This window comes from Aulonocara stuartgranti (assembly GCF_965226115.1).
Source record: "Aulonocara stuartgranti genome assembly, chromosome: 22".
Classification (NCBI taxonomy): Eukaryota; Metazoa; Chordata; class Actinopteri; order Cichliformes; family Cichlidae; genus Aulonocara; species Aulonocara stuartgranti.
The window spans coordinates 35,964,229-35,979,870 of NC_138957.1; the positions used below are offsets into that span (position 1 = coordinate 35,964,229).

Consider the following 15,642-nt stretch of genomic DNA (forward strand, 5'->3'; position numbering starts at 1 on the left):
CTCAAGAATAACATTTTGCTGCTCAATTAAATTGTTGGCTGTTGTCTTGGAAGACTTAATGCTCTGCTGTGTAAAAATGCTTTAATTTCCCACAGGAACTAAAAAAGTGGGCAGCAGCTTGGGGACTTGATGTCATCTCAACAACTGTTAGATGATAGATGCACAGAGTACAATGGAGGAACCAGTACGACGTCTGCATGCAGAATTAGTACCTTAGCTCCTCAGCACCCAAAAAAGCATTTTTTTACTCTGAAAGTTTCATTAAATCTCCAGATTCTCATTACCCTCAGGCCTGAAGGGCGAAGACATAGTGGGAGGAAATGCAGACGGAGTTCAGAGGATGATGGTAATTTTCTCAGGACCAGGAAGGGCACAGTGAAAATAGATAATACGACCGAAGAGGCGGGTATAACAGAGGGATTTGAACATATGAGGGTGCAGCAGATACCGGCGGTGTGGGGGGAGTACGGCTTTCTTGCAGAGAGCATGATTAGCTTTTTAATGGTGAACGGCCGGGAAGGTGAAGAGGGAAAATGAGGCAGAAGAGCCGGCATAATTTGGAGGGTTCAGTTGCAGTAATGGTGAGACGGCTGCAGCTCAGGGAGAGTGATGGGAGGTTTTTAGCATTTCAAATGTGCAACTCAACAGCCAGCAGATTCACTCTGGGATTTCCACCTGAAAAGTCTCACAGCTTCCCATTAACCACGGCGATCTGGAATCTATCACGGCTGTGGGAGAGCAGAGGAGGCTGCACGGAGGTCATAAATGTATGTGAATGTACAGACGGCTCGAAAAGCACACGTTCCTCAAAGAAAGCACTTTATTTTAAGATTCGTATTATTCCATTCGGCCATTTCAAAGGACGTGTCCCAGCTGTCGAGCCAGTGATAAGTCCTCTGGTTTTAATATCACTCTGGCAGGTTAATTCGACTGTACACTCTGTAACAGTGGGGAGACTTTACTTTTCTGCTGTGCCGACAGTTGAAATTTTATTAGGCGTTATCAAACTTTTAGGCCTTTTTTGACTCGTCATTATCTTCCTTTTGCCAACTCGGCGTCTGCCCTTGCAGTTCCTCTCTGTACTTCCTGTCTCATTATTAAAGCTCATTCTAATCATTCTGTACTGAGGAATATATTCAGTACTTTTGCTTCTGCTGGATTTATCTTATTTCGATTTAAACTGTGGCTTCAGTTTGTTGGTATACAGCCGACTTCTCTTCTTTCCCTTTCATGTTTTTTCTCTGTTCTCTTTGTTAATGATTTTTCTGCTTCACCATCTTTCTCTCTCACTCTGCTTTTATAGTTTTTTCCCTGTTTTGACTCCAGACACTCACACATAAAATGCCCAAATATTTGCTTATATCGATATTTGTTCCTTAACCCTTTAAGACCTACCATTAAAACCAAGTCCGCCAGAGCTTATATTATATTTTCACATGCTGTGGAGCCATTTTTGGGAGCATTTCAAGTTGATATACATCAATACGACCATTATATTTTAATAATATGCATGCATTAAGTGCATAGTAATTACATAAATTGCAAAAAAGTACAATAAACTACAAAAAAATTTGAAAATCGTTTTTGTTTTTTTAACATATATTTGTAGTTAGAGAAATTTAAGAGGCTTATCCCTCAAAACTGTAAATACAAAAAAGTTGCACAAAATAGTTTCCCACCACAGGAAATTTATTTTAAGTGTCTTCATAGTTTTATTTTTGAAATACACCAATTTTTGTACACTGCAGGAAAAACGAAAATAAATATTATCATGCAAATTTGCAAAAAAAAGCAGCATGTGCATCAAAATAAACTATTTCCAGCAGTGCAATACGAGTCCTCAGCATCCCAGAAACGACACAGGAAGTCACAAAGTCAAATATAACTTTTAAAAACACCAGTATAGGCTCATGAGGCGCTGATGGTAAAAAACTACATTTCCGCAAAATGACGTCACTTCCGGTTTCGGGCAGGTCATGGCAGACATGCGATAGTTCGCGCTGATGGACGTAGGAAGTGTTACAAACAGCTGATCGGATCGGCAAAGCTGTTTCTGTAATATTATGTTTTTGTTGCTGCAAGTGCTTTTTATGTAGTTTTTGCAAAGCTTTATGTGGAAGGAAACCGTGACCGAGGACAAGCTGATGGCATAAGATGCAAGTACAACTCCTCCGGTTTCATATGCAAAAAAAATTATTGCGCTAGCTCACGTGGTTGCAGAGCTACCGGGATTTAAAAATAGTTACGCAAAACGGAGCGTGCTGCTCTGACCGGCTTTAAAGGGTTAATATTTGTTAACACTTTGCATACATATAATCTGTCTTTTCTCGTCCCTCTCTGCTTCTCAGTTCCTCTCTTAGCTCCCAGGAACCTGCGTGTCTCAGAGGAATGGTACAATCGCTTCAAGATCAGCTGGGATGTTCCACCGTCGCCCACAATGGGCTACAGGGTCATCTACCAGCCTCTAACTGGTAATTTAAACAATACCAATTATTTCTCCCTAATCTCTCTTTTAGCTCATTTCAAATATTACAGTTTAAGTCCCATCGAGTCCAGACAGTTTTAAGAAATGTTTGCAAACCATAATTCTATAATTTTGTCAATTTCATAAATATGTGGATAAAAACTAAAAGACAGAAATGCTGATGGATGGGGGCAGGCATGCTGAAGGAGTTTCTTACTGTAACAAACCACCAGGGATAAAAATGTAATCCAGTGCTGAAGTGCACATTTGAAATTGTCACTGACACTTAAAATGCCAAACTTTACCTCAGAGGAAGGATCAAAAAAGGATGTTGGTCTTACTTCCTCACCAACGCTGGAGGACTCGGACTGGTTTTTAGTACAATTACCCACACAGTGTACCGAATATGTTTGCAGTAAAATCCTTTAAATAGCTCCAAAACCACAACGTGGTCGAGAAACCGAGTTCAGTGACAGATGAGTGAAAGTGAAGGCAGACAGCTAACTGCAGCTGCTAGCATCTGAGCCGCACCACTAACCCAGTGTAAGGCTCGGAACAATTTAAAGTTTCACCCTCACGCACAGTCTTTGCATTCAGAGAAGAGACCCAAACGTTTTTTATAGAAGGCTGTTAGCATATTTTTCTGTTGTAAAGCTGAGATTTAAACTCAGCAGTCTGCGGGACTGATCTCAGGTGGAGTAAAATACCTGAGCTTTATTCAGCTGTTACCTGGTTCTCATCTCTTTTTTGTTGGGTTTTGTCAAAATAGGATTATGTTAGGAACAAATGAAAATATCCCGGACCTGCTGCACTTCTCACAGCTGTCAGTTTTAACAGTATAGAGGAATGTGAGAGGAAAACTGATATTTTATGCTGCAGCTGAAGCTAATGATGACCTCTGAAGGTGCTCCTTTGTTCTCCTTCTGCTTCACTGACCGTCTACTCATCCTTGACGTGTCTCCTCCATTATCCCGCCGCACCCTGCAGCCCCTGGACAAGCCCTGGAAACCTTTGTGGGGGAGGATGTGAACACCATGCTGATCGTTAACCTGCTGAGCGGTACCGAGTACAGCGTCAAGGTCATCGCCTCCTACTCGACCGGATCCAGCGAAGCCCTGACAGGAAGGGCCAAGACCTGTAAGTTCATCATTCATTCCTTTAATTCTATAGTCCCGGTCACACTGAATTAGATACAAATGTGCTGTTTAAGAGCGTCTCTGGAAGTTATTACTGTAACAACATAACTCGGGCCCTGTTCAAAGCAGCAAATAACATTAGAGAGCTTTGTGGCCTCCAGTTAAGCTCATTAAGTGTTTCCTCAGTTTAAACCGATGCTCTTCAGCAGTCGTACAACTTTTCTAATTTAATTTTTCAAACCAATATTTCAGTCACTGGAAACTGTTCATGGATCCTTCCAACAGTTTACAGTGTAATCTCTTTTTGTAATGGAGTATGTCTCCATTTTTAATATCACGATATTTTGCAAAAAAACAATTGTTCTGAAAAACAAAGCAACACTTTTTATTTACTTCAAATCTGATTTCATCTCCATCTAATAAAACTACACCTGCAGATTGTATATATAATGTTTTTACCTGCAGCTTTATTTCATTGCCCCAAACAAATCTCTGCTTGTTGTATTTCGTCTTGAATGTTGCTTTCAACCTTTTTAAAGATTCATTTTTTGCTGACCTTCCTAAACTCCACCAGCTTTAATTAAGAACAGCTGCAGCCTCTTAGTTTATTTCATTTCAATTACAACAGGCAGTCAGACACTTCAGAGGTTGATTCCTAGATACCCGTGCGATGCTCTTAGCAGCAGTCGCAATCTAATTACAGGATATTGTCTTTAAAATTTTATTATGTTTGTCTTCACTGTAACTATAACCATGATTAAAAGAGGAGTAGGATGAAGGATTCTTCAGCTGTTGCCTCGTAGCATCCAAAATCCGTCTCTTTTTACTCTGTTATGGATTTATAGTGTTTTACTCTTTAGATGTAAAGTAAGAGGAGCCTCGTATTAACAGACGGGGTTTGTGTTTTCATTGAAATATTTATACCTGCACCTGTTTTGAGTGCAAATTTGGTTTTTTGTTAGTTGTAATCAGAGATGGGCAGTAACGTGTTACTGTAATCCGATTACTTTTTTCAAGTAACGAGTAAAGTAAGGGATTACTATTGCAAAAACGGTATTTAGATTACCGTTACTTTCCCGTAGGAACGCTGCGTTACTGCGTTACTAAAACCGTGATTTTTTTGCGAGAATGTCTCATGACAGTGACGTAAGCGAGTGCGACGTTGGTGACAACAGCTGTGTGCAGATCAACAATGGATCATATATCGAGTGCAGGAGAGAGTATGAGCGTGCAGCGTTTAAAGCGTGGAAGTACTGACCTTATTTTGAGTTTGATTCCATAAAAAGTGACAAAAACATTAGTGTCCGCTGTGCGTGGGAAGAAAACTTCTTTTTACAGCGAAAAAAACCCTAAACTTCCAACAAGCACCGAGTAGCTACGACGTAATGGGAAACTCACAGAGAAACTCGCGGATTCTTCCACTGACCGCGGCACACCTGCACCAGGGTAAACCTCCGCCTACCCCACTCCTGCTTTACAGGTGAAAATAGAGCAACAGGACCGCTGAGTCTTTGACTTTATTTATTTTCTGCTGTGTTTTACTTGCATCTATTTGAAAGACTGAGTGTAAACACAAAAATATTTTATTTTATGAGCTGGAATGTGCAGAAAATAGGTTTAAATGTTAAACTAATTTCTTCCAGTCAGAGAATGTTGCAGATAATTAAATGTTTTGCTTGATGCATAAAGTTAAAAGATTAAAACTGATAAAACAAGTTTTAAAAAGAGACTTTTCCATTTGATTACATTTTGTATGATGATTATGCAGGAAAAGTAGAATTGTGCTGAAAGATCTATCACTTTATCAGCTACTCAGGTTGTAAATCGTGCTTTTAAAAAATAACTAAGTAACTAAGTAACTAAGTAATTAATTACTTTTGGAAATAAATAATCAGTAAAGTAATGGGATTACTTTTTTGGGGAATTAATCAGTAATTAGTTACTGATTACTTTTTTCAAGTAACTTGACCAACACTGGTTGTAATGCACTGATTTCATCAGTCCTTTCAAAAACATGTTAACTGTTTGAATGTTATATCCTATATGCTTTAATGAGGAAGAGCACTGCATCTTCCTCTTACCTAATTCTGCTTTACCTTTATAAAGTGTGATATTCTCTGTGGAGCTGCAGAAGGAGGGATATTCATGTGCGACTTGCTTTATTATTATTATTTTATCTGCAATCTTCATTTTAAATGACTTGTGAATGTGCTGAGAAGTGCATGCACTGCAGCACGTGCATTTTGGCAGCTGGTAGTGTAATTGCGACCATAAAAGCCATGAACATTAACACGCCACTCAGCTGCTTGTTAATGCAAACGTCCACGCAGCCAATCACATTGATGGTGCAGTTAGGGATGACGTGATGGAGAGATGACCTGCTGTTCAAACTGAGCGTCAGAATGAGGAAGGAATGACATTTAAGTGACTCTGAACATTTCGTTCTAGTTGGTGCCTCATGAGTTGGTCTGAGTATTTCAGAGGCTGCTGATTGGCTGGAACTGTCCTTCCCGTAACCATCTCCGGGGTTTTCAGAGGTCAGAGGAGTGAGTGCTTGAGCTGAAATGAAGGCGACAGTAACTTAAACCAGTGTTGCAACATATGCAGAAGAGCATCTCCAAATACACAACACATTGAACCTTGAAGCAGGTGGGCAGCAGCAAACAACACTGCGTGCCACACGCACATTTCTATTACAACATTCAAATAGTACAATCAGAATCTGACACAAACATGAAAGCATGGATCCGCCTGCCTTGTGCAGGTTGTTCCTCATGGTGGTCTAAGGGTGTGGGGAATCGTTTAAACACTACACCTCTATGACCACAGTCTACCATCTTCACTGCACTCAAATGGCCTCTACAGTCACCAGATTTCAATTCAACAGAGCACTTTTGGGATGTAGTGTAATGGAAGATCCTCATCATGGATGTGCCGCAACAATCCTATGATGTCAGCTTGGACCGAAATCCCTGAGAAATGTTTCCCGCCCTGGTTAATGGTAGCAAGGCGTACCTGATGTAGAGTGTATTCCACCACTGTGGTGACTAGTCCCAGTTTAACAGGTGGTATTATAAGGAGAACCTAATTATTGTATAAATAAATGCACATGTAAATGCCATATTTGTCAGTATTGATGTTTAAGGGGATTTCATGAGCCGGTTATTTAATTTTATAATTGAGCTGAAAAACTCAGCACGTGGCCCCGCCCCTCCCTGAGCCTGGTTCTGCCGGAGGTTAAAAGGGAGTTTTTCCTTCCCACTGTGGCCAAAGTGCTTGCTCACAGGGGGTCATGTGATTGTATGTATTATTCTAGGGTCTACCATACAATAAATAGCCCCTTGAGGCGACTGTATAAATATTACTGAATTGAAAAGAACCAAATATTGCAAAAGCTATGATCGGCACTGACTGGATGTGTCAGACGATCATTATTATTTTTAACTTAAACAACTACTAAAGAAACACAAGAGTAACTGGTTTGTTTTAGCTTTGAAGTAAATGAACTTGACACAAATAACAAACCACTTTCATATTACCTGTGGCACTTGTTAAGGTTCGTTCGAGTTAGGGAAGAGAAGAAAGCAAGCCCAAGTCGAAGTAGGTGTCAAAAATAGTGATCTTTATTACACACTTTGTGCACTTAGTGTGGGAAAAGACAATTTGCAATCGAATCCTCTCGTCAACTGAAGCATCAGTCTCCTTATATTGCCTTTATGACATCACAGTTGGATCTTTACTGGAAATGATCTCAAATGATAACAATTCCCCGCCTATCCCAAAGTTTTCCCTTATATAGACATCAACTGCTACTCTTAAGAGAAAAACAAGTGTGTATTACATTGTGCATTTTGTGAAAGTGTATTTATCAGAAAAACTGTCCTCAGATGACCCTCCTATTATTACTAAGTGTGTAGGTGAACGTGCGTGTGTTACATAAGTGCGTGCATGTAAGTAGAGGCCAGCGTACGTGCAGAACTCCACGCAGGCCTGCCAGGGCCCAACAGGACTAGTGGGTCTGTATGGTGTGACTGCTCTGCTCTAACGTGCAACAACGTTATATAAACAGTCAGTGTGCATTAATATTTGCTCAAACTAACACAGATGTAATTAAAAGATTATACTGTCAACAGATTCAACAATGGTAAATGATTAATCAATGATAACTGATTGTGAGAATACAAAATAAAATATCTCCTGATCACACTCCTCCTCTTTGGCCTTTTGAAAAAAGGCCAACATTTAGAGATATTGTGTCACTCCTCCGTCCAGGCGGCTTCTCGCAACGGCATCATATGTTCCGGACCAGCTGACCCAGCTGAACCAGAAGCTATGGCCCTGCTCACCAGATTACCCAACACCTGCCTCACCAGAGGAATGAGACAACACCCGATCAGCAACAAACCTAGAAAAACTAGAAGAGAAAACATGGCAGACATAAACAATCCCTTATATTGCCCAAAAACAGATGTGAACCAATCTCCCAGCCTTGAGTTCACGCCTGATTGCTCATGCATGGTTCTAGATAACGTTTTCAAATTTTCCAGCGCCCGCGTGACTGTTCCGTCCGGAGCTGTATTGTTGGGAATAAAGGTGCAACAAAAATCTCCGAACATCGCGCACACGCCTCCCTTCTCGGCCAATAACATGTCCAGCGCCATGCGATTTTGGATTCCCATTAACGACGTCGGACCTAATTGTTCTGCAAGACCTTCCACCGCGTCCCTGGTGAGATTAGAGAGTCTCAACACATTATAATGAACATAATTAATGCGATCAACATTTTTATTTGGAGTCACCCACAGAAACACACTTTCAAACCCGGCCGCTATCTGATCAACTAACTTATACTCATCTGGAACTCCTCGGGGAACTCCTATTGAGTCTATCCAGGTTGGCGAGTCCCGTCTTGGATCATACTTGTGGATAGCTCCTGTGGCTCTCCTCCGTCTGGCTGTAGACACATCCGCACCTTGCTGTGGAATTGTCTCTAGCCTACTGCCTATGAGCATCAAAGGTGCAGCTAGGCGCACCAGAGCACACGTTCCCACACTCCCCAAGGGAACCTGCACCAAAAGGGTATACTCCCCACAATAATAATATAGCCCACCTCTCGCCCAGGTGCCTATAATTGTGCTTGGGTCACTTACATCATTGGTAGTCCTACCTGTGATTGTCCTCTGGCACCAGCTTGGATTAATCCTTCCTAGCCTAAATCTCACTCTGTCTGTAGAAAACTCAAAACATGTATAATTATCTCGTTTTGGTGTGAATGAACCTGGTTGTGTGCGTTTATCAATTGGCGGATACAAACCTGACAAAGTGGTGCAGTTACCTGTGTCCACCGCCTCTCTAGTTAATCTCAACATGCAATTATATCCCCACTCATCCTCTGGATACAGAGGAGCGGGTTCAGTAAACAAATGTGGTCGAGCGGTAGCACAAGCAACACAATCAACCACTTTCTGCTCCTTAGCATTTTGAGCCACCCAATCTAACCAAAGATTCCTATCTCCAAAACCTGTGGCACGCTCTATCAACTCCTGAGGTTTTAACCTAGTATAATCAGTGGCAACAAACCATTTTTCTTCTGGATCCTTGTAAGTAACTGTCTCTACGGGATCTGTTTGCACCGTAAGATTCAGTGCTGAGTCATTTCCCAGCGGTTTAGACCTGGGATTAAATAAATTCACCCGAATTAACCCGAATGGATCTGTCCCTACTTTATCTACCCCTACTACTAAATAAAACGCACCTCCATCAAACCCAGGTTCAGGGAGTTCACTCCATGGTCCTAGGGAAAGAGTAATAGGGTTATTTGTAACAGAATAATCTCTCTGAATAGCTATTCCTTCAAGGGCCGGTGGCACCGTTGGCTGCCATCCTACCCCTGTCCACGCGACCACATCCTGCCAAGAACACCACTGATCCGTTACATAGGTGTAGATGTCACTATCCCATGATGGGCCCCACACCGACTTAGGGTAACACATCATTGGATGATAACAAACCCACACATTATATGTTCTCCAACTATTCCCGTCACCCGAGCATTTAATTACCTCACACAAATCGAATGTGAACGCTGTTGTAGATCCATTAACATACCCAAACTCGACTCCGCCACTGGCTTTGAGACACCCATCATCCCCACCTGAACCAACCGCACGCTTGACTTTTTTCGACGATTTGATCGGTTCGGGCTCAGGAGCAGATAGACCTCTGTGTCTGGGCAATTCACCTGTCTGCCAAAAAACAAAGAAACACGTTATAACACTTATTAACCCCAACACCCCCGTTATTTTCCAATTTTCCCACAATTTCATGATGACTGTTCCCAGGCTCGTTTACTTTTACTTTATACTAAAAAGATAAAGTTACAAAAAGAGTATAAGGTTATGAGTATAAAAATATGCAAGTAACATACAAAACTATTACGATTCCTTCAAACTATCAAATACTTTAGACTAGAGCCCTAGCCTATTTAAGAGCCTGTAATGGATTCCTCCTTGGCGCGTGACGCTCCTCTTCTTTCTTCGCCTCACTCAGGTTAGACTACTGAGGAGGACCGTGGCACAGGTGGAACGAGTATTATTCTGGCTCTATGTTCCCCCCTGCGTCGATTGGGTGGAAGCTAGCTCCAGCAAGCTCTCGTCCGCGACTGCACACTGAGACCAATGGAACCAGGTCTCCCCTTTCCCCTTTAGACGGACAGCACTGGTGGTTCGGGCAGTTACTTCGAAAGGTCCGGTCCACCTCGGGTCTCTCCACTTTCGCTTAATGACCTTCAGCCACACCGCCTTGGCATCGGGGATGGACCTGTCCTCTGCTTTCACCCCTTCTCCAACCTGTTGTGTGAAACTAGACACAAGAGCTTTTAATTCTTTCCAACATTCAATATGTTTTCTATTACTTTTTACACTTTCTTCCGCCGGAACTGTTGTCCAAGGACCTGGAAACTGTCGTCCAGTCAACAGCTCATATGGTGTGAAACCTGTGGATTGATTAACACAACATCTTATTATCATCAATGCAACTGGCAGGGCTGCTACCCAATTTAGCCCCGTGTGAGCTGAAATCTTAGCAATTTTATTCTTCAGGTTTAGATTCATTCTTTCTACCTTTCCCTGCGACTGGGGGTGATATACTGTGCCAAATCTATGTTGTAACCCCAGCTTCTGTTCTACCTCTGCCAAATCTTTGTTTTTGAAATGAGTCCCATTGTCGGACCTAATCCGCTTAGGGAAACCATGCCGGGGGATGTAATGATTGATTAAACACTTAATCACACTTTTTGCATCCTCCCTCTTGGTAGGCCATGCCTCAGGCCAACCCGTCAAAGCATCTACACTTACCAGTAGATATCGAACTCCTCCTGGACCTGGATCAATCATGTCAGTGAAGTCAATGACAATCTCTTCACCTGGTCTTTCTGGAATGGGGAACTTACCTGCCTCTGGTTTAATCACTGGCTTCGGATTGTGCCTCCCACAGATCAGACACGTCCTAGCCTTTTCCTTGATCATATCCTTCAAAAAGGGATGCCACCAATGGCACAGATGTCTCCCCATCTGGGCGACACCTACATGTCCAAGGCCGTGCGCTTCGGCAATCTTCTGTTTTGCCAAGTTGGCTGTCAACACTGGTCGACCGTCAGGTCCTCGCCAGAGACCTCCTTCTTCCCAGGCTCCTCGACTCTTCCAGATCCCCTTCTCTTCTGGGGCAGCCTCCCCTTGGGCCTTCCTGGCCTCCTCTAGCATGTTAACTCCTGATTCTTCTTCCACCGTTATTTGTACCATCTGTCGTGATGCTTTATAACCCGCTGCCTCCTTTGCAGCTCGATCGGCTTCCTGATTTCCTCTGGCCATCAGGCCGGTCCCTGAGGAGTGGCCTTTGCATTTTATGATGCTCACCTCCTCTGGATCTCCCAAGGCCTGCTCAAGTTCCTCCATTTCCTTTTTGTGGCAGATTGGTGCGTTATCTGCTGTCCTGAATCCTGCTCTTCTCCATTGGGCCAGCTCCACATGAGCTGCTCCAAAAGCATAAGCTGAGTCCGTGTAAATGTTGACTCTTTTTCCTTTTGCAAGTCTCAAAGCTCGACTTAGAGCAATTACTTCTACTCTTTGGGCTGACTGCTGCCCTTCAAGTCTTCCAGCCTCCTTCAGTTCAAATGCAGCCCCTTTTCTGCAAACTACCGCGTAGCCTGCTTTTAATCCTTCATCATCCCTGTAGCAGCATCCATCAGTGAACCAATCTTCAGCTCCTGTCAGAGGTTCTGCTTTCAAGTCTTCTCTTATCTTCTCGTCCACTTCAGCTCTCTTTGCGCAGTCATGAGGTTCTCCTCCTGACTCCATTAAATCTGCCATGTTAATTCCTTCATGTGTGAAGGTCAAGTTAGGAGCATCTAAAACTCTACACACTCTCTGTTGTGTAAGAGGTGTCATGGTGAAGGCTTGTGAGTTAACATATGCCACCACACTGTGGGTGGTCAGCACCTTCAACGGATGATCCCTCACTATATGTGCTGTCTTTTGTATAATTTTTGACACCCCAATGGCATGCTGAGTGCATCTCGGGTGCCTTGTCTCTAATGAATTCAGCCTGATGCTGACGTACATAAGTACATCTCTTCCTCCCCCTTTTTTCTGAAACAACACCCCATTAGCTATCCCGTGTGTTTCAGAAACATCAAGATAGAAGGGTTGTTCGTAATTAGGGATAGCAAGATCAGCCGATCTGGATAAGTCCTGTTTTAATGCAATAAATGCCGACTCAGTGGCCGATGTCCATGGCAGTTCAGCCTTAAGATTTCTGACACCTGCCGTTTTTACCAAATCCCTCAACAGGGCTGTTTTGCCTGCATAATTTGGAATGAAGTGCCGGCTGTATCCTGTTAACCCCAAGAATGAGAGCAACTCCTTAACCGTACGCGGTCTTGGATGTGTCAAAATCTGATCACGATGAGTGTTTAGCAGACCCACTGATTTGTGAGCAATGACACGGCCCAGAAATGTTACTTCTGGTCGGACCAACTGCAACTTGTCTTTACTGACCTTGAAACCGCACTCAGCGAGTCTCTTCAGTATGGTAAGTGAAGCTGCCGTGCATGCCGAAGCAGACGGAGCTGCAATGAGCAAGTCATCAACATATTGCACTAGTGAACACCCCTCTGGGAGATGGCATGGCGATAAAGCTTCTTTCAACACTTGGTTGAAAATGCCAGGGGAAAGTGCAAACCCTTGTGGCAACCCTGTGTATCTGTACTGTTGTCCCCCATATGTGAATGAAAAAATGTCCCTCAGAGACTCATGCAATGGGAGACAGAAAAATGCATTCGCTAAATCAATACATGTAAACCACTTCTGATCTGGTGTTAATGCCGTCAAGGCTGTGTATGGGTTTGGGACTGGCACCGTGTCAGTACGTAAAATGGCATTGATGGCTCTTAAGTCATGTGCCATTCTGTACTTTCCTGTCCCATGCTTCTCTACTGGCAAAATAGGAGTATTCCAGTAGGATTGAGAGGGCTCAAGCACCCCTACTTTCAATAGCCCCTCAATGGTTTCTGCAATTCCCTCCTCAGCTTCTCTCTTTTGTCTATACTGTGGTTTCCAAATTGGCGTTTCAGACTTCAGCTGGAACAAAACAGGCGAACACGTGGCCTGGCCCACATCCGTAGGCCCTGCTGACCACAAAGTATCAGGAAGAGTCGCAATGAAATGAAAAAAGTCATTTGAAAGTCCAACCTTTTGCTCAATTTTGTATATATATATTTATTTTAATCAAATATGAGTTCAAAATCTATTTAAGAAAATAAAGATAAAAGCAACTATAAACTACAAAGTATACCTTTCCTGCACCGTGATGATTTCCCAATAGACCAGTACATCTTTGCTCTGCTTGTTCTTAATTGTTCTGTTGGCATTTTCTACCCAGGATCATTTATACACCTTGTTATTGGTTTTCTCGGCCCATTCTACCTCTTTGAGTACAAGTGAATAAACAATATCATCTAATCTAATCAGAGAGCAGTCAGACTCCTGCAGGCTCAATATCTTGATATCCATCTGACACCTTTAATGTCGACTCCACCTAATTACATCCCAGTGCTGGAATGAACTGTATGGATTTAAGTTATCTCACTTGTGATGTGGACACTTCCTGGGGCTCTGTGAGTGTGTGGCCTGGTTCAATCAATCACTTGCTTCTCAAGTACAATCATTAGAGTAGGAGCCTGGATTTTCCTCTCCTGCATGATAATTAATCACTTCAGTGCAGACTGGCCTATCGGTGAAATAGCCCTTTTTGAAAGGTCTCTGGTTTGATCTCCATGACAGCCAAAGCATCCAGTGAAAACTATGTGTCCTTTTGAAGTGTCCTTGAGCAGGACTCCGAACCTCTACCCTTTCATCCGCTCTCATTGCTCTCTGCGCGAGAGCTCTCGATACAAGTGTCAGCTAAATGCCCGAACACGCAGCTTTAAATGGAGCGTGTCACTTTGCATTGGAGCCACAGTTTCCGCTGCCTGCATGACAATTAAGCACTTCTTGGTTGACTTGAAGGACAAGTTTGGAAGGAAAACGAGGAAAGAAGAAGGGGATGAACTCTGACAAAGATGGAGAGATGGGTTGAGTCGAAAAGAGAGCAAGATGATGAGGCCAGTGGGATCCCAGGAGGTGAATGGAGCATCTGTCATATTGCTCACCAGCATGTTAATGAAGCCAATGGACCAGCAGAGCTTAGTGGGCTGATGTGTCAATGTCACGCAGAGGACGAGTATCATGGTCGTTGTGGCAAAAAGAAGAATGACACTCCAGGTTATCTGCTTACACTCGTATACCTAAAGGTTTATGAAAGAAATACCCCAGAAAAAATGTTGTATATGGCCTTTAATGCTTATTGCAAGGATGCAGCGAAAGGTTACTTGTTGTGAAATACTCAAAATTTAAGTTTTAAGTTCAAGAATTTCAAAAGTAAAGCAGTGATTTAGAAGTAAAGCATGAAACAATCAAAGCGTGTTGAAAGCCACAGAGTGGCCATACTCCGGACACATGAGGGATCACTGAGGTTGTCCTTCCCTCCTGGATCGGCTGGAGCTTTCTTTAGGTGCCTTCACAGGTTTGACAAATGTCCAGCTGGGATAACCACATTTACTCAGCAACGTCTTGCTCTCCTGCTTCCCTGGCCGCTGTGTCTGTGGGGATGGTGTTCGATCTGTATTGTAGCGTCCTGATGGCGCCCAGTTTGTGCTCCAGTGGATGTAGGTTTACGGTACGCATCAGCTTTTAAATGTCCCCCACTACTGATGGAAATCTCACAGTCTAAGAAGGCTAACCTGCCACTTTTCATATCCTCCCTGATGAATTTGATGTGTCGGTCCACTGAGTTAATGTGATCCCTGAATTTTGGTCGTCCTGAGATTTGATTTTCACCCACATACCTGAACCAATGACTCAGTGGGGTTCCACTGTTTCCATGTAGAAGTTGGCCACAATGGGTGAAACTGGGGAACTCATGGCACATCCACCCACCCACCCGTCCACCATCTCATAGTTATTCTTGTCACACAAATTGTTTTTGTGCTCTAATCAGCTGTTCAAGCCTTTTCACAGTGAAATTGAATCTTACTTTAATGAATTTACATCAAATATCAATCTACTGGTAACAATCTGAGCGACTCGATATTAAGGGAACAACCAGAAACATTATGACCGAAGCTTCCTGCACATACAGATTGTGTGGCATTTAGAAAAGTGCAGCTGTTTGGAGACGGGCTCTCTCTGCGAAACAGAGCCTGAGAAACTGACATATTTTGCATCTTAAAAGATACTAATTAGTAAAATAAAGCTGATGACCTAATCGTTAATGTTTCCATGTCTCATGAATGTTGCGCATTAGATACTTTTTCCATTGCAGTGGGAGCACGTTGGGCAGGCTAACGTAGCTCTTTATATCTAACTCTTTACAGGTGATCCTGCATCCTTTGTTAGGATATGTCTCCAGTGCTCGGTTTGCTTGAACATATCTGTGAGCAGCATGTAT

The 15,642-nt window shown here is 42.8% G+C and overlaps 1 protein-coding gene across 2 annotated transcripts in view; it reads left to right on the top strand.

Moving 5' to 3' along the window:
* Positions 1–15,642, top strand: part of col14a1b (collagen, type XIV, alpha 1b) — a 175,906-nt gene that overhangs the window by 105,216 nt on the left and 55,048 nt on the right. For both annotated transcript variants that reach the window (XM_082520442.1, XM_082520443.1), the window contains exons 22-23: positions 2,349–2,471; positions 3,452–3,601. In XM_082520442.1, coding sequence (XP_082376568.1) covers positions 2,349–2,471; positions 3,452–3,601 — 273 coding nt within the window. The remainder of the gene's footprint in view (positions 1–2,348; positions 2,472–3,451; positions 3,602–15,642) is intronic.